The sequence below is a fragment of the Cherax quadricarinatus genome, chromosome 76 (genome assembly GCF_038502225.1).
Source record: "Cherax quadricarinatus isolate ZL_2023a chromosome 76, ASM3850222v1, whole genome shotgun sequence".
Classification (NCBI taxonomy): domain Eukaryota; kingdom Metazoa; phylum Arthropoda; class Malacostraca; order Decapoda; family Parastacidae; genus Cherax; species Cherax quadricarinatus.
The window spans coordinates 13,322,282-13,347,320 of NC_091367.1; the positions used below are offsets into that span (position 1 = coordinate 13,322,282).

At 40.0% G+C, this 25,039-nt stretch overlaps 1 protein-coding gene across 7 annotated transcripts in view; it reads left to right on the forward strand.

The window, feature by feature from the left end:
• The window catches only part of LOC128703690 (serine-rich adhesin for platelets-like), a 616,714-nt gene that overhangs the window by 572,022 nt on the left and 19,653 nt on the right, over nucleotides 1-25,039 (forward strand). For 6 of the 7 annotated variants that reach the window (XM_070101310.1, XM_070101305.1, XM_070101303.1 and 3 more), the window contains one exon: nucleotides 606-1,964. In XM_070101310.1, coding sequence (XP_069957411.1) covers nucleotides 606-1,964 — 1,359 coding nt within the window. Of the gene's footprint in view, nucleotides 1-605; nucleotides 1,978-25,039 lie in introns of all 7 variants that reach the window. The other variant, XM_070101309.1, reaches the window with a different exon arrangement.

The following is a 25,039-nucleotide window of genomic DNA, read 5'->3' on the forward strand; positions in this document are numbered from 1 at the left end:
CACTAGTGAAAGAATATTAGACTCCCCAGTTGACGTGTATTGGACGTGTGGTGTGATTTATGTACTCTTGAACATTGGTAAAAATCGAACATTTCCGCTACTTTGAGCTCAGTTTCAAGGTCGTTTTCATCGTAAAAGTAATGAAAATCATCTCTATTTCTGTAATATGTTTTCCATTTTATCACCTAAGACCATGAAAACGCGAATACAACGATAAATACTATACGAAAATACACCTCAAAGTCGGCGTTTTATTCCAAAAAAACGATCAGAGTTTTTTTTTTCTCATTACGCAATGTGTGCTGCAGGATTTTTTTTATGTGGTGCACACTGACCACACAGACCCATTCTCTCACATGTGGGCCTACCAGCTTTCTCCCACTTGATTTGAAGCCGCTAGAATTATTGAGTATATATACGTCAGAAACATTGGCTCGTAAGACGTATTTATACGTCGAAAACAGTCAAAGGGTTAATTTACCAGTAAATCATAGTGATTTTATTAAATGTTTCTCAGAAAGGACAACAAATCTGATGGAATTTGAGGTGAAACTCTGTGATATCTAAAGACTGAAAGTTGTTGCTAACTTTTTCTCACTTTGCAGAATTGGCCAGTCTTGTGAATAGTTTAAGCAGTGCATGCAGCAGCCTGCGGGACAGCAGCAGAGACAGCACAGCAGCCAGCACTAATGACAGCACAGCTGTCATTGTTGACAGCAGCATAGGTGATAGCAGCAGAGCAGGTAGCAGGCACAGCCTGTCAGACAGTGGTCAAAGCACAGTAGATCGCAGCACGGTAGGTAGCAGACACAGCACTGCTGATACTGTCAACAGTGGCCTCAGCAGCCGTAACATTGATAGCCTAAACAGCAGAAGCAGTGTTCTGAGCAGTGGCGGATGTAGTAGTAGAGGGAGTGTGGGGAGTAGCAGTAGAAGCAGCAGCAGCAGGGCAGGTAGCAGCAGAGATGATATGCAGGCCTCACCAGGAAGTGCTGAACTGGAGGAGCTCTCTGGGCGGGCTCCTGCTGGTGCAGTGTTTGATGATGAAGTGACTCCTTCAGGAATCAACCTGTCCACACACCCGGTGAAGCCTGTGCTTCACTCCAGGGAGGACCTTCAGCCAGCTCCAACGCTCCACTCCAGGGAGAACCTACAGCCAGCCCCGACACTCCACTCCAGGGAGGACCTTCAATCAGCTCCAACTCTCCACTCTAGAGACAACCTTCAGCCAGCTCCGACGCTTTACCTAAATACTGCTGTGAGCTCTACCCAGAGTACCAAGAGCAATGCCTTTCCATACAATTCCCCAGCACAGGATGTGGGGGCAAGGAGGCTGGCAGATGTGGCTTACAGAGACCTCAGCATAGAGCCTCAACAGTATCAGGAGGTGGGGAGTGCAGGTGACCCTCACCACACTAGTTACCAGGACCAGCCAGGTTACGATGAACACTGCAATAGAAATGACAGGGTGGGAGGGGCCTTTACCATCTGCCATGAGGCTGGAGAGATGGAGAAGCCCACCATGCATGATCAGCTAAGTGACAGCACCACACTGGAGGATGTCTTGGATTCTCTCTTGGCTTTGCCCTCTGCCTCCAGATCACCGAGCCCTGTTAGCAGCCATCCACTGGGGAGGCCCTTCAGCCACCCTGGGTTCACCAGGGCACATGATGAGAGAGATGCTGCTCTCTGTACTTCTCACCGGAGCCTGGACCAGGCCCAGGGGCAGGTTGCAGGACACCCTCTTGATGAACTCCACTATGGCTACCTTCGCAATCACGACCTTCCTACCGACTTCAAGAACGAAGGTTACCGCAAGTCCTTCACTTACAGCTCGTGCAGTGGTGACAACAGCTTCCATCAACAGCAGCCAGTCGGGACGGCCTTTCCTGGGGGACGTCCCTACGACCCTCCTCCACCCTCAGAGGGATCCTCCGTGTCCTTCTTCCTCGGGAGGGACGAAGGTGAGAGCACCGAGTAAGTTTCATATTGTTGGTTTGCTTCTGCTTTTTGTGACTGACCTCTCACCACCTCCCCTCTTGCCCCTCTGTGACATAATGCTGATGCCACCACATCGGCACCAGCATGATGTCATCATGGGAATGTGTCTGTCTGTCCCCTTCCCTTCCCCCACCCTTTCCCTTCCTTATCCAAGTGACCTCATCCCACATGATCGTAACTGAAGGTATTCCAGCGAGGTCATGGTTTGCCCTCACTAGGCCTCAAGGGAATCATAGGTGTCATGGGATTCCTGAGGGAGCTTTCGAGATTGACCATACATAAATATTGTTGTCTGGGGCGAGGTCCTCCATATACTGCTTAGGACTTGTATTAATACAGATTTGTGTCGTGTAATTATCTGAAAAAATATATAATACTCGAGGAACTTCCATTCAAATTTGTTATAATTTCATATAAAACTCAGTAAAATGCACAATTTACAAAAAATATATAACAATTTTCTATTTGCAGTTAATTTCTCGAGTGCAGACATAGAGTGTACAGAATGAGTAAGTTTTTTTCCTTCACTCGGAACACACTTAAGTACCAGAGCCATTAGGCTACTGACCTGCTAACTACCTTGACACAAGGCGTGGGTATGACCCTCACTCATTTCCCTTTCTAGGAAGCTGTGACTCTAGGGTGACCCTTGACCTGTGACCTTTTCCAGGCCAAGCACAGGTAGTCTAGTATCCCGGACCAAACGACATTACCTCTTGTGTTGTTCAATGACCAAGCAGTAGTTTAGAGAGAGAGAGAGAGAGAGAGAAAGAGCGAGCGAGGGAAGAAAGGGAGGCTTCGCTTGTCTCCAACCTCCCCCCTCAACCCCCAAGGTCGTCGACAGCACCACCCCTTTGCCCCCTTGCCCAGGTACAGCCACTGACATCATTATTCATCTGCGCGACACAGCATTCTCTTTTAGTTTGCACACTGCGGGGCCAGAGCAGGATGGGCACCCGTGGCTGGTGGCAGATTTGAACCTGAACTGATCACTTCCATGGCCTTAAGTTTGATGCCCACACAACCCACACCACCACCAAGGTGTCATGGGAAGGTTCATCCAGACTTTTAAGGTTGAGCTGTTATCCAAATATTAGGGTAAACTATATTAATTTCTAGATTATTAGATAAAATTCAACCTATTTTTCATATCAGATGAACATTGTTAATGCTTAATATATGTATGAATGTATGTTTAGCACAGTATGTCATGCCCAGGAATCACTAACTGTGTGACTGAAATTATATTGAACTACCACAGTGAAAAATACTCAAAATGTTCTGACTACAAACTTATGAAATTAGCCCTAAATTTCCCTCTTTGGATAAATCCAAATAACTGAAAAGTGCAAACAGTTCCAAATGAACATGTATCTGAAAATATTGTTCAATAATAGGACATTCCTTTTTCGCTCTTGGCACTCTAAGCCATTTTTCAATATACAGTGGAACCCCGGTTTTCATGATTAATTCGTTCCAGAAAGTCTAACGAAAACTGAATTGCACGAAAAATGAAGCAATATTTCTCATAAGAAGTAATGTAAATCCAATTAATCCGTTCCAAAAACCCAAAAATATTAACAAAAAATGAGAATGAAAAATAAATATGACTAATGAAATGGATAAATGAACATTCAACACCACTTTTACCTTTACTGAAGAGACTTGTTGGAGTATAGAAGACGGCGAGGAGGGGAGAGGGAGGAGAGGTTATTGTTTGGAAGGAGAATCCCCTTCCATAAGGACTTCAGGTATAAAGGCCCTATGGCACTAGGGCCAGTTTGAGAGTTACTGTACCCCTGTCACAAAAAATATGTCCAGAAAGATCTGCTTCTGGCATTTTTTTAAGATTTGCCTAAAATGGGACAAGGCATTCTCATTGAACATGTTGCAGACATGGCTTGCAACAGCTTTGTTAGGGTGATATTTCTCCACAAAACTTTGCAACTCACTCCACTTTGCACACATGTCCTTAATCACTGAAGAAGGCACATTCTCCCCTCTCTCTGCCTCCTCCTCTGAAGCAATTTCCTCAGCTGCAATCTGTTGCTGTTCCAGTTGAAGGTGTTGCAGCTCTTCAATGGTTAGCTCTTCCCTGTGGTTGTCCACCAACTCTTCTACATCCTGGCCACTGGCATCCAACCCCATGGACTTCCCCAAAGACACAACAGATTCCACAACAGGCATAGGGTCATCAGGGTCAGCATCAGCCCATCAACTGCCTTGCCTTTTCACAAATTATCAACTTCAAAACACTATCTCCCGCGCGGGGTGATGCTCACTCAACGATAAACAAAGACAGACTGAGTCACTCGGCGCTTGAGTGGCCGAGTGACGTGGGCAGGCAGGTGGATGCGTTTGGTATGGACCACTGTCAACTCTACGAAAACTGAGGTGATGCACGAAAACTGGGACAAAATTTCGACAGAAAAAAGTCATCAAAAACCGAATCCTACGAAAACTGGGGTGTATGAAAACCGAGGTTCTACTGTACAGTGGACATTCACAACTCTCACACACAAATAACCCACACATAGGAGAGAGGAGCTTACGACGATGTTTCGGTCCAATTTGGACCATTTACAAAGTCACACTAACAGAAAGGAGAGAAGGGGGCAGTATATAAAGGCCAGTAAACAGGGACGGGACAAGAGAGGTAGTATAAAAGGAAGTAGAGAGGTAGTAGTAGTATAGTGGAGTAAGTCAAAGACCAAGAAAGAGGAGCACTGCAGGAGAGCTAGGGGCCCAATGACTCTACTATTACTATTACCACTACCTCTCCTACTACTTCTCTTGACCTGTCCCTGTCTGCTGGCCTATATATATTGCCACCTCCTCTCCTCTTTGCAAGTGTGACTTTGTAAATGGTCCAAGTCAGACCGAAATGTCGTCGTAAGCTCCTCTCTCCTATGTGCAGATTATTTGTGCATTGTTCCAGTCATGGTATTGTACCTTTTTGTTATTCATAACTCACATAGGAACTATGCTCCTGAAAACTGCACTATCAATTATTTCCATATGGACAAAACAGAACTGCATTCCTCAGATCTAAAACTCCAGTGAGGATCAGACAGTGAACATAAAGAGTACGTGTAGATACAAAATAGTTACATCAATACTGCACAGCAGTGGTTCTCAACCTTCCTATACAAGTCTGCCACATTTGATAGTCAAATGTGTGATGAGGGCTACATGGTTTTGTTGATATTGTGCAGTGTGAAACTTACATAAAAGTGAATTCATAATTTCATGCGAGGGCTGCATTCATTTCCTAGAAGGCCACATGTGGCCTGCAGGTTGGGGACCCCTGATGTACAGTATTTGTTACTTAGCTTTAAGTAAGGTTGGTGGGGCTAAACATCCTGGAGTAGAAAGGTTGGTTGCGGTCCTACTAGGTTGAGTTGACGGTTAGGGTTGATGAGATGCAATGTTGAAGGTTGGGGGATCTTGTGATGGTGATGCAGCTCCATCTGTTGATGGTTGCAGTGGAGTCCTTGGGCGTTCTGTCAGACGTTCTGCTGCCAGTTTGTTTTACCCTGCAGTTCTTTAAACATAAGATGATAAGGACCAACTGCCTGCTCCAGAGCATGCTTTTCAGCTTTGCTTCTAGACCAAGTCATGGTTCTTATTAATAAACAAGTCTGCAACTTTACCAGCAGTGCACAATGACTCTAGCATTACCTGGAGGTTATTCCAGGTAATGCTAGAGTCATTGCGCACTGCTGGTAAAGTTGCAAACTTGTTTATTAATAAGAACCATGACTTGGTCTAGAAGCAAAGCTGAAAAGCATGCTCTGGAGCAGGCAGTTGGTCCTTATCATCTTATGTTTAAAGCATTAATTGCAGTGTCAACATCAGTCGTTCATCCTCATCATCCTGCTCTCTGCAGCTGGGAATTTAATTCCTGCAATATTCCCTCTCGTCTGGCTGCACATCTTCATCTCTCTCACCCGGAATTCTCCTTGCCAGACCAACAATTTTCTGATCCTGACTTTCCACTGATGGAAAACATGTGAAATCATTCACCACACTAGCAACCATATTTTTCTCCAACTAGCATTTCTGTTTACATCCCCTCACCCTCTCTCACACCATCCCCTGCACTGCTAAGACAATGGAGTTTTCCAACGAATAGCAGGGGAGAGGGGGGACGTCTTCTGCTGCTCTCTTCAATGGAAATACGTGCCTCAAACAGAAATGAATTCCACTCTGGTACATCTCAATGGGAATGTGACATTTCAATTGGAAATGAAAACTGTATTTCAATCACAGAATATCGAAAATGTGAGTTATTATCACATGACTTAGGAGTATCTACTGCACCCTCAAAATGGCTTCTGAAAAGGGCAGTGCACTGAGTTTTATAACATCAAAAAGAAAGGGGACATACAATGCATGTACAGAGACAAATCTTAAAAATACTGAGAGATTATAACATTGGTATACCAGATAGTAAGGTACTTTACAATATATTTATGTCAATGTAGGCAGGATTTTTTTTTCCATCTCTCTGGAGTTTACCTGGAGAGAGTTCCGGGGGTCAACGCCCCCGCGGCCCGGTCTGTGACCAGGCCTCCTGGTGGATCAGAGCCTGATCAACCAGGCTGTTGCTGCTGGCTGCACGCAAACCAACGTACGAGCCACAGCCCGGCTGATCAGGAACTGACTTTAGGTGCTTGTCCAGTGCCAGCTTGAAGACTGCCAGGGGTCTGTTGGTAATCCCCCTTATGTGTGCTGGGAGGCAGTTGAACAGTCTCGGGCCCCTGACACTTATTGTATGGTCTCTTAACGTGCTAGTGACACCCCTGCTTTTCATTGGGGGGATGGTGCATCGTCTGCCAAGTCCTTTGCTTTCGTAGTGAGTGATTTTCGTGTGCAAGTTCGGTACTAGTCCCTCTAGGATTTTCCAGGTGTATATAATCATGTATCTCTCCCTCCTGCGTTCCAGGGAATACAGGTTTAGGAACCTCAAGCGCTCCCAGTAATTGAGGTGTTTTATCTCCGTTATGCGAGCCGTGAAAGTTCTCTGTACATTTTCTAGGTCGGCAATTTCACCTGCCTTGAAAGGTGCTGTTAGTGTGTCTTGGCTTGGAATTCCTGGAAAATCCAGGTTAATACAACTGCTTGATTTATAACCACATTGGACCCTAACTTGATGCTTACCTGAAAGTGATTTCGGGGTTCAACGCTCTTCCAATATGGTCCCAGAGCAGGCTTCCTGGTTGATAACCCAATCAACCAGACTGTTGGTGTTAGCTGTTCAATGTGTGCCACAGCTCAAGTGATCAGAACTGACTTAAGGAACTTACCAGATCCTCTCCTGGTAATTCCCCATCATGTTTGAAAGAAGGTGCTTTAATCTCAGTTGTTTTATACCTAGTGAGATACAGGTGAGTACAGACAGGAAGCATGTCTGTCTGGTGCTCAGCAGACGGAGAATCAAGCCTCCACCACGTCTTGTGCTGAATGACCCACTTGGGTTTAGTGCTTAACATGAATTAAGCAGTTTATAACTACTGAGTTATCTCTTAGTGTACTATGCTCTTCATTGGGGTAATTTGCATCATCTGCCAAGCCTTTTGCTTTCATAGGGAGTAGTTTCTGAGGGCAGATTTTGGATCAATCATCCAGAAGTAAATTATTATATACTGTATCTTTCTTACCTATGTTCCAAAGAGGAGAATTTGGGCAATTACAAGCATTCCCTGTAATTTAAGCATTCTACTAAATTTACACAAGTAGTGATGGTTTTCTGTACTTCAAGATCTGCAGTTTTGTAAATTAGTGTATGGCAATATTCCAGTCTAAAGAATAATTGTATAAAACCCCCTGAACTCATTAGTGTGCTTATGCATACAACTTAAAAAAAAAAATGACATGGATATAAATACAAGCCAAAGTTTGTATCTCTCATTTTTTACAGTGGTAGTTGTGTGTTTTAGTATATGTATATATATTTGTTTCAATGTATATATATTGTGTTATGGTAGTGTTTTTAAACAAGCCAAATTTTTTTTTTTTTTTTGTCTGAATAGGAACACTGCTGAAGGTCCCACCTGTCAGTGTTCCTGCCTTCTTTTGTTCCTTGATACTTGACTTAATATATATAAACACCCGGTTATAACATCTCAATATAATGGACTTTGGAAATATAGAACAAAATCCACTGGGTCAGTCAATGCAGAAACAAATGAAAGTACAGTGATTACAGAATTGTCTGTAATTGTTACTATCACGGCAAAAGAAACTCTTCTCTATCTACCCCCAGCTGCCAATACAAACCACCTGCTCCCCAATATTGTTCTGGTAAAATGAAACTTTACTATAGCTTTAGGTTTAGGTCGAAAGAGAAAGAAAGAGAAAGAGAAAGAGAAAAAGAGAGAGAGAGAGAGATACATTCTGATAGTTCACTCAGAGTTGAATTATCTAGTCATAACTGATAAAGCTCAACACTGAGCAAAATTCTGGCAGAATAAAAACTCACACTATAATCCTTTCTACTGTATAAATTACTAAATGCAAGAAGAAGAAAAAATCTATAATGTTTTCTTTTTTTTCAAGTCATCCTGCCTTGGTGGGAGACTACTGATGTGTTAAAAAAAAAAAAAACTGGCACAGCCAACACTCTCGTGACCATACTTGTCGGGATCATTAGGAGCTCAAACTTTTATAGTTAGATCTTGCTAACTTAGCCGATTCAACAGCAATCCTTTTAACAGACAAGCTGACTGTAATTTTTGCTGTAGCTCTGGAAATTTATTGGAACACTGCAAAATTAATATATTTCACCGCTGCTGAATAAAGCAACAAAAAAACGAATCCGACCTTAAGGAGCTTGTGTAAAATTATGCTATATTATGTAAGGCTAGATTTGCCAACATAGTAAAATGAAAGGTTATCAATGTAGAAGAAAAAAAAAATCAGAAAATTTGGCTTAACTGCTCTGGCTTAAAAAAAAAAAAAAAACACGAGCACAAATATACATATAAAACATTTTTAGAAACACCGAGAAACAATTTAAACAGGGCTACCCAGTGTCAGATACTGAGATGTTCGGTGTGAGTGATAGTAACTAAAGCACTGGTTGCCGGACATGTTGTAGAAAGACAATGTGCAGAGGGCAAACTTCATTCACAGAAAACGTTTTGCTGTGAGTGGAACTCTGACTTGAAGAAGCTCTACTTAGAGTGAAATGTCATATGCAAATGAAGCCTTGCTCACCATGCAGTGCCTTTCAACCAAGTCTGTTGGCAAAATCTGCCATCAAACATGTGCTATATACTGGTAGAGAATCTTGTTAGCACCTAGTTGGATATCAGCTGCTCAACATGGACCAATGAATCAAGCAGCAAATAGGCCCTGGCCACGCCCAGCTCCTGGTGCAACCCACGCTTGGCTTGACTCACTGGACGCAAGGCACGAACTCGAGGCCAGCTTTGGTCTCACACTTATGCTGTATTCTGGGAAGTTACTTTGCTGGGTGTCATGCGAATTGGTATCGAGGTTGGCATGATACACTGTGTTTGTGGGCTTCTGCAAGCTTCTGGATGTGTATGTAAAAATGCATAAAATAACAAGTACAATGTAAAGCACTTAAGCATCTTCACATCTCTGCCTCTCTCATGGCAGGTGTCATCAGAGTAGCTTCTTGGAATACACAGGAATTTACTTTTCACGATGGAATGAAGATCAAAGTGCTTGACCACACTGAAGACAAGTTATGATGGAAAAATTCAGACTCTATTCTAAAGCAGGAATATGGTCTTAATTTGCAAGAAAAAGATAGAGTATTTTTTTTCATCCTAACACCTCTGTGAGCAGTTAGAAGTGGACAACTAGTGCAACGTGGCTTAAATAGTCATGTTCCTTGCAGTATGGAACTGAAGATGACTCCTGGCATGATGTTGACGTAGGCTGCACTCTGCTAGCTAGTTTTTTTTTATTTATGACTGAGAAAGATCCTCATGACGATCTTGGCTTGACAAAGGCGTTGACTATATAGTCAGGATTCTGGGTAAAAACTAGTGAGAGAGCCCTGCCTGAGCTCTCTCATAACTCTGGGGTACTTGGAGCTAAGATAGCAGACTGGTAATGCTAAGAGCTAAGGTGGGCATATATGCTGTTGCTTTAATTTAGGAAAAAACTATAATAAGATATTGATGCTGAGAGATAGAACAGAGCAGTAATGAGGGTAGGAGTAGCCTAGTTAGAAGGTTAGACCATTAACAATTCCAGGCTAAAAGAAGGTTAGACCATTAACAATTCTAGGTTAAGAGAAGGTTAGATCATTAACAATTCTAGGCTAAAAGAAGGTAAGACCACTAACAATTCTAGGTTAAGAGAAAGTTACACCATTAACAATTCTACGAATAAGGCTTAACAGTGCTTGGGCTAAGACTGACAATATCCGTGAGAGGAAAAACAATGGAGATAAAAGCTAGAACAAGATTAGCAGCTTGTGTAATTACTAATAGTAACCAGAACAAGTTTCCAACATAAAAAACCTAGTAACTAAAAGAGAGAAAAATTTATTTTTTAAGATATGCTAGTAGAGTACCTCGTGCAGGTAAGATGCAAGTTACGCCTACACTGGTTTTAATGTCCACATCTTGTGTGGTCTTCACCATACACACACACATGCATAATAACAAATAGATATACAATGTAGAAAGAGGTTTGGTAATAAGTAATACATATTTTATGAAAAAGAGGATAAATAAGTATACAAGGTATGATATAGCACGTAATGAAAGTAGTTTGTTAGAATATGTATTGGTGGATAGGGTAGGCTTCAAGATGTACTTGTTTATAGAGGGGCAACTGATATATCTGATCATTGTTTAGTCGTAGCTACAGTTACAGTAAGAGGTAGATGGGACAAAAGGAAAATGGCAACAGCAAGTCAGAGAGAGGTGAAAGTGTATAAACTAAGGGAGGAGGAAGTTAGGGTGAGATATAAGCAACTACTGTATTGGCAGAAAGGTGGGGTAGTGCAAATAATAGTGGGGGGGGGGAAGGGTTGAAGAGGGTTCAAATAATTTTAAAAATGCAGTATTAGAATGTGGGGCAGAAGTTTGTGGTTATAGGAGGGTGGGTGCAGGAGGAAAGAGGAGTGATTGGGGGAATGAAGAAGTAAAGGGTGTGATAAATGAGAAAAAGATAGCTTATGAGAGATTTTTACAAAGCATAAGTGTTAAAAGAAGAGCAGAGTAGTATATGGAGAGTAAAAGAAAGGTGAAGAGAGCAGTGAGAGAGTGCAAAAGGAGAGATGATAGAATGGGAGAGGCACTGTCAAGAAATTTTGCAGAAAATAAGAAAAAATTTTGGAGCGAGATAAACAAGTTAAAAAAACCTAGGGAACGAATGGATTTGTCAGTTAAAAACAGAGTAGAGGAGTTAGTGGATGGGGAGCTGGAGGTATTGGGTAGATGGCAGGAATAGTTTGAGGAACTTTTAAATGTCGATGAAGAGAGGGAAGTGGTAATTTCATGCACTGGCCAGGGAGGTACAACATCTTTTAGGAGTGAAGAAGAGCAGGATGCGAGTGTGGGAAGGTGCATGAGGCATTATGTAGAATGAAAGGGGGTAAAGCAGCTGGAACTGACAGGATTATGACAGAAATGTTAAAAGAAGGGGGGATAGAGTGTTGGAGTGTTTGTATTTTTGTTTAAAAATGCATGAAAGAGGGGAAGGTACCTAGGGATTGGCAGAGAGCATGTATAGTCCCTTTATATAAAGGGAAGGGAGACAAAAGAGATTGTAAAAATTATAGGGGAATAAGTTTACTGTACCAGGAAAAGTGTACGGTAGAGTTATTATTGAAAGAATTAGAGGCAACACAGAGAGTAGGACTGCAGATGAGCAAGGAGGCTTTAGAGTGGGTAGGAGATGTGTAGATCAAGTGTTTACACTGAAGGAAGCATATATGTGAACAGTACTTAGATAAAGGTAGGGAAGTTTTCATTGCACATATAGATTTAGAAAAGGCATATGATAGAGTGGATAGGGGAGCAATATGGCAGATGTTGCAAGTATACGGAATACGTAGTAAGTTACTAAATGCTGAAAAGAGTTTTTATGAGGATAGTGAGGCTCAGGTTAGGGTGTGTAGGAGAGAGGAAGACTACTTCCTGGTAAAAGTGGGTCTTAGACTGGGATGTGTAATGTCACCATGGTTGTTTAATATATTTATAGATGGGGTTGTGAAGGAGGTAAATGCTAGAGTTGTGGAGAGGGGTGGGATTAAATTATGGGGAATCAAGCACAAAATGGGAGTTGACACAGTTACTTTTTGCTGAAGATACTGTGCTTAAGGGAGATTCTAAAGAAAAGTTGCAAAGGTTAGTGGACGAATCTGGGAGGGCGTGTAAAGGTAGAAAGTTGAAAGTGAACATATAGATAAGAGTAAGGTGATGAGGGGTATCAAATGATTTAGATAAAGAAAAATTTGATATCACATTGGAGAGAGGGAGTATGGAAGAAGTGAATGTTTTCAGATACATATTTGGGAGTTGATGTGTCAGTGGATGGGTTTATGAAGGATGAGGTTAACCACAGAATTGATGAAGGAAAAAAGGTGAGTGGTGCATCGAGGTATATGTGGAGACAAAAAACATTACCTATGGAGGCAAAGAAGGGAATGTATGAAAGTATAGTGGTACCAACACTCTTATATGGGTGTGAAGCTTGGGTTGTAAATGCTGCAGCAAGGAGGCAGTTGGAGGCAGTGGAGATGTCCTGTCTAAGGGCAATGTGTGGTGTAAATATTATGCAAAGAATTTGGAGTGTGGATATTAGGAGAAGGTGTGGAGTTAATAAAACTATTAGTCAAGAGGGCTGAAGAGGGGCTGTTGAGGTTGTTTGGTCATTTAGAGAGAATGGATCAAAGTAGAATGACATGGAGAGCATATAAATCTGTAGTGGAAGGAAAGTGGGGTAGGGGTCGTCCTCGAAAAGGCTGGAGGGAGGGGGTAAAGGATGTTTTGTGGGCGAGGGGCTTGGACTTCCAGCAAGTGTGCATGAGTGTGTTAGATAGGAGTGAATGAAGACAAATGGTTTTTGGGACCTGACGAGCTGTTGGAATGTGAGCAGGGGTAATAGTGAAGGGATTCAGGGAAACCGGTTATTTTTACATAGCCGGACTCGAGTACTGAAAATGGGAAGTACAATGCCTGCACTTTAAAGGAGGGGTTTTGGGATATTGGCAGTTTGGAGAGATATGTTATATTTTTTTTTTTTTTTCCAACAAGTCGGCCATCTCCCACCGAGGCAGGGTGACCCAAAGAGAAAGAAAATCCCCAAAAAGAAAATACTTTCATTATCATTCAACACTTTCACCTCACTCACATATAATCACTGTTTTTGCAGAGGTGCCCAGAATACAACAGCTTAGAAGTATATACGTATAAAAATACACAATACATCTCTCCAAAGTGCCAATATCCCAAACCCCTCCTTTAGAGTGCAGGCACTGTACTTCCCATTTTCAGTACTCGAGTCCGGTTATATAAAATAATCGGTTTCCCTGAATCCCTTCACTAAATATTACCCTGCTCACACTCCAATAGATCGTCAGGTCCCAAATACCATCTGTCTCCATTCACTCCTATCTAACACGCTCATGCACGCTTGCTGGAAGTCCAAACCCCTCGCCCACAACACCTCCTTTACCCCCTCCCTCCAACCTTTTCGAGGATGACCCCTACCCCGCCTTCCTTCCCCTACAGATTTATACGCTCTCCATGTCATTCTACTTTGATCCATTCTCTCTAAATGACCGAACCACCTCAACAAACCCTCTTCAGCCCTCTGACTAATACTTTTATTAACTCCACACCTTCTAATTTCCACACTCCAAATTTTCTGCATAATATTTACACCACACATTGCTCTTAGACAGGACATCTCCACTGCCTCCAACCACCTCCTTGCTGCAGCATTTACAACCCAAGCTTCACACCCATATTAGAGTGTTGATACTACTATACTTTCATACATTCCCTTCTTTGCCTCCATAGATAACATTTTTTGCCTCCACATATACCTCAATGCACCACTCACCTTTTTTCCTTCATCAATTCTATGATTAACCTCATCCTTCATAAATCCATCCGCTGACACGTCAACTCCCAAATATCTGAAAACATTCACTTCTTCCACACTCCTCCCCAATTTGATATCCAATTTTTCTTTATCTAAATCATTTGATACTCTCATCACCTTACTCTTTTCTATGTTCACTTTCAACTTTCTACCTTTACACACATTCCCAAATTCGTCCACTAACCTTTGCAACTTTTCTTTAGAATCTCCCATAAGCACAGATTCATCAGCAAAAAGTAACTGTGTCGCTTCCCATTTTGTATTTAATTCCCCATAATTTAATCCCACCCCTCTCCCGAACACCCTAGCATTTACTTCTTTTACAACCCCATCTATAAATATATTAAACAACCATGGTGACATTACACATCCCTGTCTAAGACCTACTTCTACCGGGAAGTAGTCTCCCTCTCTTCTACACACCCTAACCTGAGCCTCACTATCCTCATAAAAACTCTTTACAGCATTTAGTAACTTACCACCTATTCCATATACTTGCAACATCTGCAACATTGCTCCCCTATCCACTACCATATGCCTTTTCTAAATCCATAAATGCAATAAAAACTTCCCTACCTTTATCTAAATACTGCTCACATATATACTTCAATGTAAACACTTGATCTGCACATCCTCTACCCACTCTAAAACCTCCTTGCTCAGCTGCAATTGTACATTCTGTCTTACCTCTAATTCTTTCAATAATAACTCTACCGTACACTTTTCCTGGTATACTCAGTAAACTTATTCCTCTATAATTTTTACAATCTCTTTTGTCTCCCTTCCCTTTATATAAAGGGACTATACACGCTCTCTGCCAATCCCTAGGTACCTTCCCCTCTTTCATACATTTATTAAACAAAAATACCAACCACTCCAACACACTGTCCCCCCCTGCTTTTAACATTTCTGTCATGATCCCGTCAGTTCCACCTGCTTTACCCCCTTTCATTCTACGTAATGCCTCACGTACCTCCCCCACACTCACATCCTGCTCTTCTTCACTCCTAAAAGATGATATACCTCCCTGGCCAGTGCATGAAATTACCACCTCCCTTTCTTCGTCGATATTTAAAAGTTCCTCAAAATATTCTCGCCATCTACCCAAAATCTCCATCTCCCCATCTACTAACTCCCCTACTCTGTTTTTAACTGATAAATCCATTTGTTCCCTAGGCTTGTTTAACTCACTCCAAAATTTTTTCTTATTTTCATTAAAATTCCTTGACAGTATGTTATACGTATATCTTTAGATATGTATCTGGGCCCCTCTGCAAAAAGTGATATTGTATGGGGTGAAAGTGTTGAATGATGATGAAAGTATTTTCTTTTTGGGGACTTTCTTTTTGGGCCACCCTGCTTCTGTAGGAGATGGCCGATTTGTTTAAAAAAAAAAAAAAAAAAAAGAGAAAAAAAAAAAAGATACACAGTGGAACCTCGGTTTTTGTATGCCCTAGTTTGTATGTAAAAACCATAGTTATTCTCTATAAAATGTATTTTTTGTTAACATTTCCCATAAGAAATAATGTAAATCCATTTCATTCATTCCAGACACCCAAAAATATTAACAAAAAAATACATTTTATATAGAATAACTATGGTTTTACATACAAACTAGGGCATATGAAAACCAAGGTTCCACTGTATACATATATACATGTTGTGCTGAATAGGTAAAATTGGTCAATTAGCATAAACTCGTTTAAAATTAAGTCCTTTCTAAAATTTTCTCTTGTACGTTTAAAAGCATGTATATTATTTTCATTTACAGTGGATCCTCTAATTTTGTGATTAGTCCATTCTAGAGAGTCTGCCGAAAGTCGAAATTCATGAAAATTGAAACCATTTTCCCCATAAAAAATAATGTAAATCCAATTAATCCGTTTTGGGATATTAGCAGTTTGGAGGGATATGTTGTGTATCTTCATATGTATATGCTTCTAAACTGTTGTGTTCTGAGCACCTCTGCAAAAACAGTGATTATGTGTGAGTGTGGTGAAAGTGTTGAATGATGATGAAAGTATTTTCTTTTTGGGGATTTTTTCTTTCTTTTTGGGTCACCCTACCTTGGTGAGAGACGACCAACTTGTTGAAAAAAAAAAAAAGTTACACACAAAAAAAATGACAAATCAATACATATAAAGCAATAATAAAATGTATAAATGAACGTTTAACATCGCACTTACCTTTATTGAAGACTTGGTGTATGGCACACGGGGAGGAGGGGAGAGAGAGGCGAGTTTATTCTTTGGAGACAGGACTATATGCTTTAATATGATGCTAATATCAACTATATGGCTTATTTATTTATCACAATTTATCTAATATGACCTAGGTAGCAGGTTGGTAGACAGCAGCCACCCAGGGAGGTACGTACTACCGTCCTGCCAAGTGAATGTAAAATGAAAGCCTGTAATTGTTTTACACGATGGTAGGATTGCTGGCGTTTTTTCTGTCTCATAAACATGCAAGGTTTCAGGTACGTCTTGCTACTTCTGCTTACACTTAAGTCACACTACACATACATGTACAAGCATATATATACACACCCCTCTGGGTTTTCTTCTATTTTCTTACTAGTTCTTGTTCTTGTTTATTTCCTCTTATCTCCATGGGGAAGTGGAACAGAATTCTTCCTCCGTAAGCTATGCGTGTTGTAAGAGGCGACTAAAATGCCAGGAGCAAGGGGCTAGTAACCCCTTCTCCTGTATATATTACTAAATGTGAAAGGAGAAACTTATTTTTCCTTTTGGGCCACCCCGCCTCGGTGGGATGCGGCCGGTGTGTTGAAAGAAGAAGATCTAATATGATATAATAAACAATATTTACAACACAGAAACCATGATACATATGCTAGAATGAATAAAATATGTCATTATGTATGTGAGGAATAGTGGTGATGATGTTGTTGGGTTTATAAGGGTCACTGACAGCATAAGCCATACATATAGTAGTGGTGGTGGTGGAGGCAGCAGAGGCCACCACCATTTACCCTGAAACAATGTACGTAATTTATAAATAAGAAATATTTACACTTGCCTTGGAGGAGATGCTGGCAGGGTGGCATTGTCAGTGGCCCTATATACCTCCAACAACAATTCGTGTCATCCTTTTTCTATTGCTTAATCACTTCACTTACTTGCTACACTGTTAATGCTACACTTTACCACTAGCTGGTGCTATAGCCTTTATCGACTCCTGCTGCTTTAGTATTGTACATATCGTAGAATCACTGAAGAAGGCACATTCTCCCCTCTCTCTTCCTCCTCCACTTAGGTACTTTGCTATAATTTATTTAATTCTATTGAGTTTTTCACCTTTACCAAAGGGCTGGCACTACGAGCTTTCTTTTGGCTCATGGTGGCTTATTTAGCAGTTGCAAGCACAAAAACAATGAATTATTATGTATGAACACAGGGGGTGATGCTCACTCGCCAAGAAACAATGCCAGACTGACTCTTGAATGCATCTGTGAGAGGCTTTGTGTGCATGGGGCCACTGGGACATGTACCAGACGGCCGCCGAATTTAGAGGGAAGTCATGAAAATAGAGGGTATACAGCGGTACCTTGACTTAAGAGTTTAATTCGTTCTGTGACCCAGCTCGTAATTCAACTTGTTCGTATATTAAATCAATTTTCCTCATTGAAATTAACTGAAAAGCCATTAACTCTTTCAGAGTCGACAGGCCCTCTCAGAGACTTGTTCTCAGTGTCGGCCAAATTTAAAAAAAAAAAATTATTTTTTCTTATGAAAAGATAGAGAATCTTTTCCCGATCATAATGACACCAAAAGTAAGAAATTTGATGGAAAACTTATGGAATTATGCTCTTGCGAAGTTAGTGGTCTCGACGATGTTTATGCATCGGCGATTTTGCCCACTTTGAGCACTATTTTCGGCCAATTCCAGTGTACTCGTCAACAAAAATCATAACTATTTTGCTAGAACTCCATTTTTTCTATCGAATGAGTACAAGGGACCACCCATTTACCGATTTCAACTATCCAATACAGTGGTCAGAATTTAGCAATTTTGCCAATTTCACACAAATTTCAAAAGATGCAAATTTCCGAACAGGGTCCAGAATAAACAAGAAAGACATTCCTTGACACTAAAATAACATTTCCTCTGTTCATTAGTCACGTTCCCAGGCCCCTCTTACATTCTTTTGCTTTCCACTTTGAATTTTTATTCTCACAAAAAAATAAAAGATTTACTGTTATGCAGACTACTGCATTGGTGTAGAAATAGTATAAATAATATCAGCGCACTTGTGAAAGAATATTAGACTCACCAGTTGACGTGTATTGGACGCATAGCATGATTTGTTTACTTTTGAACTTTGGTACTTTGCTACTTTGAGCTCAATTTCAAGGTACTTTTCTTTGTAAAACCAGTCAAAATCATCTCAATTTCTGTAATGTGTCTTCCATTCTATAAAATGAGACCAGGAAAACTAGAATACAACAATAAATACCATACGAAAATACAGTGCAAAGTTGCTGTTTTAATCCAAAAACACGGTCAAAGTTTTTTCTTTCTCATTACGCACTGTGTGCTGCAGGATTTTTTTTATACCATGCACGCTGACCACATAGACCCATTCTTTCATGTGTAGGACTACCAGCTTTCTCTCACTAGATTTGAGGGCGCTAGAATTTAGGCATACTAGTACGTCAAAAACCCTGGTGCGTAAGCCGTACTAATACGGCCGAAACCCTGAAAGGGTTAAATAAAAAAAATGTATTTATAGATAAGAAATATTGTATACTCCATCCACCACCTTCACTAATCCACCCACCACCATATCTACTCCACCCACCACCCTCACTACTTTATTTATTTATTTATTTAGAAATTTTAGCATACATACAGAGGTACAAAAAAAATACAGGTAAGAGCAGCATGCCAAAGCCACTTATATGCATAGCATTACGGGCTGGCTTAAAATTAACTTAAGATTAACTAAGCAATGATGAAATCAGTGATAAGACATTATTGTAAACAGATAACTATAAAGCACAAATGAGTATTACAAAGACAGGTCATATGGTTGCTTGCATTGCTGTACATTCAGTAGAATGGAGTATTCTGTTAGGTAGTGTATTTAAAAAAATAACAAAGTTAGACTGGGTCCTAGGTTTAACATTTATGTGATATAATTGTGAGTAACATTTTGGATATACAATTTATAAGGTTCAGTTATTCAGTATTTATTTGGTTTTGAGTGAGTAAGTGAACTTTGAGAAGAGACTTGAATTTATAAACAGGTAGTGTTTCTTTTATATTTACAGGTAATGAATTCCAGATTTTAGGGCCTTTTATGTGCAATGAGTTTTTGCATAGCGTGAGACGGACACGAGGAACATCAAAGAGTGATCTGTGCCTTGTGTTATGGTCATGTGTTCTGTTGAGGTTGGCAAGGAGATGTTTGAGGGGAGGGTTAATATCAGAGTTAAGTGTTCTATGTATGTAATAAGTGCAATAATAAGTATGGATGTTTTGTGTGGTGAGTAGGTTGAGTGTTTTGAATATTGGTGGAGTGTGTTGCCTGTAGTGAGAATTTGTTATCATTCTAACTGCAGCCTTTTGTTGGGTAATTAGTGGTCTGAGATGGTTAATTGTTGTTGAGCCCCATGCACAAATTCCATAGGTGAGATAGGGGTAAATAAGAGAGTGATAAAGGGCCAGGAGGGCTGACTGTGGAACATAGTACCATATCTTCGATAGTATGCCTACAGTCTTGGAAATTTTCTTAGAAATTTGTTTTTACATGTGTATGAAATTTGAGTCTATTATCGAGGTGGATTCCTAAGAATTTTCCCTCTGTTAGCTTTGTGATAGGTGATCCGTTTATCGTTATGTTAAGAGGTACATCTGTAGCTCTGTTACCAAACTGAATGAAGTAGGTTTTGTCAATGTTTAGTGTAAGTTTGTTAGTCCTCATCCAGGTAGATATTTTCTGTAATTCGGTGTTTACAGTATTGGCTAGCATGACTGGGCTCGGGTGAGAGAAGACGTATGTAGTGTCATCTGCAAAAAGTGTGGGTTTGAGTAATTGTGTAGCATTTGGTTGGTCATTTATGTATAGGAGAAAGAGAAGAGGGCCAAGGACACTTCCCTGTGGGACACCAACTGTAATTGGTTGTGCGGAAGAGCTTGCCCCATTTGCGTACACATATTGGCTTCTGTTGCTGAGGTAAGACTTGAGGTAGTTGAGGGAGTGCCCTCTAATACCATAGTGTGACAATTTTACGTGGAGCAAGTCATGGTCAACTGTATCAAAAGCTTTACGTAAGTCAATGAAGATCCCCAGTGGGACTTCTTTTTTCTCTATTGCAGTGTATATATGTTCTAGCATGTATATAATAGCATCATTAGTATTTTTATTAGGCCTGAATCCAAATTGGCAGGGGTTAAGAATGTTTTGGGAGATGAGGTAGGAGTAGATTCGTTTATGAATCAATTTTTCGAAAATTTTTGAGAGAGGGTGTAAATTGGATATTGGCCTATAGTTATTCAACTCTGTTTGGTCTCCTCCTTTATGGATCGGGGTGACCCTTGCTATTTTGAGAACTGTAGGGAAGGTGGAGGATTCAACGGATTTGTTAAAGAGTGTTGCAATGATTGGTGATAGTACTTGTGACGCTTTTTTGTATATAAAGGGTGGTAAGGTATTTAAATCTCCTGCCTTGTTTTTCAGTGCGTTGATAATAAGGGAGACTTCGTATGGGTTAGTCGGAGCTAGGAACAGTGTGTTCGGGTAGTTGCCAGTGAGGTAGTCATTTGGTGGGGTATCTGAGCTTGGGATTTTATTGGCAAGGTTTTGACCTATAGTGGAGAAGAAATCATTGAGTCTGTTTGCTGTTTCTGTTGGTGGGAGTTGGGGTTCATCTGATTTTGCTAATTTTATTTCGCTATGTGGTGATATCTTTTTTGTTCCCAGAATTTCTGATAGGGTCTTCCAGGTCTTTTTTATATCACCTCGTAAGTTGGATAATCTGTTCTCATAATACAATTTTTTTGCCCTTCTTATCAGGCTGGTTAGGATTGACGAGTAACGTTTTGTTTGGTCTCTGGTTATGTGACCCATTCTGTACTGTTTTTCATATCGGTGTTTTGTATTTATAGATTTGAGAATGCTGGGTGTTAGCCAGGGACTGTTCAGTCTCTTAGCTGTCATCTGTTTAGTTTTTTAGGGCAGTGCTTGTTATAAAGGTATTGGGTCTTTTTTAGAAAATTATTAAAACATTCGTCAATATCTGTACAGATTTCTAGCTCAGTGTGCCAGTCAATATTTGTTACTGCTGTTGTGAAGTTATTAATGGCTGCCTCATTGTGAAGTCTGAAGGTGACTTTAGTAGTGTCTTGGGGTATTTTACCAAGAGTTGTTATGAGGAAAGTAGGGTAGTGGTCTGTGGTATTATCTGTAATTATGCCTGATTTTAAAGGGGATATGGTGTTGGTCCAGATGTGGTCAAGTAGGGAAACACTAGTCTCTGTAACTCTTGTAGGTTTTGTTACTGTTGGTAGCAACATGCAGTTGCTCATTGTGTTTGTGAATTCAGTAACGTGTGGGTCCTGGTCTTGCAGGAGATTTATATTGAAGTCACCTGAGAGTAGTAAGTGATCTTTGTTCATGCGTGCATCAGTTATCATACTTCCTAGGTTTTGACTAAATTGGCTAATGTTTGATTGTGGAACTCTGTAGATGTTTATCACTGTGAGAGGTTTTTGTAGGTATTTGGATTTGAATTTAGCTATTATATATTCCCCACGTTCATCCCTTGTGCAAGTATTAGTGATACATTCTAGTTGGTCTGAGTAGTATATAGCAGTGCCACCCCCTTGTTGGTCTGGCCTACAGTTGTGTATGGCTGTGTAACCAGGAATGGCATAGACATCTGTAGTATCAGGCTTTAGCCAGGTTTCAGTTAGTGTAATGATGGACATATTGGCATGCAAGGAATTTAGTAATGCTAGGAGGTCATCATAATGCTTGCTTAAAGATCTGATATTGTAGTTAAAGATAGTTATGTTGTTGTTGGCTCTGAGAAGTGCCTTTGATTGTTCTGCTGTGTAGTAATTACAGTAACTGTTTGAATCATTTAAGTCATTAAATAAGAGGTTGGTATCAGGATCAATGCTTGTAATCATAAGATTTGTAGTGAATCTATAGTTAGAATTAAGTAAAAAATAAAGTAAATATTCTAAAGCTAAAAAAAAAAAATAGCACCTGAATTATTTAACAAATGTAAAAATAATGAGCTAGGGTAGTTTTTTTAAAGCTAAAATAAAGGAGACAATATAAAAGGGACTAAAATAATTTGTGGTGAACAAATAAAGTGATGATCAAATAATGGAGCTTGGGAATATGATAGTAGGTAGTACTTTAAAGGTAATTCTTTAAAGTTAGAATTATAATATAAAATTATAATATAAAAGGGACTAATATAAGTTGTGGTGAACAATAAAGTGGTAATCAAATAAATGAGCTTTGGAGTATAATGGCAAAATAGTGAACTTATTAACTTTAGCACCTGAGAATAGCACCTTGATTATTTTAACAATTGTGAATATATGAGCTAAGGTAGCTATATAAAGCTAAAATAAAGGAAAGAAAAAAAAATATATAAGGGACTACAATTAAGTAATGGTAAACAAGTTAAATGGACAGATAGTCACTATGAAATAATATTGGTTTAGGAGTAAGATCTGATTTGTAATATTAAATAAGTTGAGCAGTTTATTGCACAATAAAAAGTAAAAAAAAAATGAGGTAGTTGGTACTAGCTAGCAAAAGATAGTTTTGGTACTTGCAAAAAAGTAATTGGAATATACACTAATTGCACACACAATAAAAAGTGACTAAAAAAACAAGTAGTGGTAAACAAAATTAAATGGACAGGTAAGAACAATGAATAATATTAATTTGGAGTAAGATTTGACTTGTAACATAAAATTATGAGCAATTAATAGCAGTAAGAAAGAAGTAAAAAAGTATTGGAGGTAGTTAGCATTAGCTTGTGATGAAAAAAATAATAAAAATAATAATGCACAATATAATAGTAAGGTACACTATATGCACCACACGTATATATGTATTAAGGGCACTTATCTAATCTGTTACAGAAATGACAGCTTTTCTAAGGAAGGTAGAGAAATCGTGTTTGTTTGAGATAGTATATTGTTGTCCTGTTGATGTTTTCCTTACTAGTATTTTCCCATCTCGTGTGAAACACTGATGTATTTTGTTTTCCTGTTTAAGTTTTCTCAGCCTGAACAGAAGGTTTTGACGTTTTCTTGTTAGACACTCATTTATGTACACTCCATTTTTCATTGTAATTGCTGATTTAATTAGGTCCTTTCTTTTATCGTATGAATGAAGTCTGATCATTATACTGTGTTTACTTCCTGGTTTTCCTAACAAACGTGTTTCTTTGATTTCATTGTTTTGCACGATGACTTGTACGTGGTCCTGTATTATCCTGACAGCAGTTTCTTTGCACTGAGCTTGTGTTATGTCACTTGGAATGTGTGGACTGTTTATTATAACTGCATCAGACAACTTATCTTGTTCAGTTTTGTCGTCTTGGAAATCAAGGTATTCATTTAGTCGAGTGTGCATGTTCTGATTCCAGTCCTTGATTGCTTCTTCAACCTTCATATTTATTGTAGTTATTTGTTCGGTGTGACTGGCTATAGCTGCTTTCAGAGTATTTCCTGTGTCAACACTTCCCGATGTAATCTTCTCTTCAAGGTTTTGGATCTTGTTCTCGAGGTTGGTTATCTTGGATTCTCGTCGCTCAAGTGTTGCTTTGATATCTTTGATTTTGTTTTCTAGAGCAACGATGTAGTCCTTGATATTGTCAGGAATAATCATACCTGAGTAATCATGGGTGAATCCTTTGAAGGGAGTGGAGTTGGAGGGGGAGTCAGCCATGTTTGTTGTTGTTGTTGTTCCCTGGGTGGCGGCGGTGAGGGGGGTTGATGATACACCGGCGTCCTGCTGGGTAGACAAGTTGAGTTCTAGGGTCCTTGCTGTTATTCTTTTATTACTGATGTTGTTTCTTCTGCGATATCCTTTCATAGTATCACTGAAGTAGATACTGTGTAGCAATGGAGAAGGCTTGTTTTCTCGGAGCTTGGGTTAAGTGGTTGTCTGGCAGCGGAGGCAGTGTTTGGGTTAGCAGGGCTGTCTTCCTTAGATCTTCTATTTTTGTCAAGATTTGGGTTACATTCTTAGTATTCTTGGGTCATTTTGTGGTCTACGTGGGTTCATGTAGTTGAACTTTCACTTAGGCATTTTCTAATTAAATCGTCATGCAACTTCCTAGCCTTTTCACATATGATCGCTTGAGAGATGCTATCTCCTGCTATCTGTTTTTCATTTATCCACACCAATAACAGTCTCTCAACATCTTCTATCACTTGCGATCTCAGTTTCGAAAACATAGTTGCACCTTTGGCAAGAACAGCTTCCTTGATTACCGTTTTCTTGGCCACAATAGTAGCGATGGTTGATTAGGGTTTTGTGTACAACCTGGCCAGCTCGGAGACACTCACTCCACTTTCATACTTAACAATGATCTCTTTCTTCATATCCATAGTAATTCTCACCCTATTTGCTGTAGGGTTGGCACTAGAAACTTTCTTGGGGCCCATGGTGACTTATTTTGCAGGTGCAATCACTAAAAACACTGTGATAATATGAAATGTTCCGACTGTATGTTTGGATGGGACCGTGGTGGCTGGCTGGCTTGTAAACACTGGCCACAAGTGGACGTGTCTCAAACGGAACGAACCGTGTTGGTCGAGTTTTTTAGTGCTAGTCGAGGCAAAATTTTTGCGTTAAAATGTATCGCTAGTTGGAATTAACGTTAGACGATGCCATCGTTGGTCGAGGGTCCACTGTATTATCCTTCCAGTTATGTCT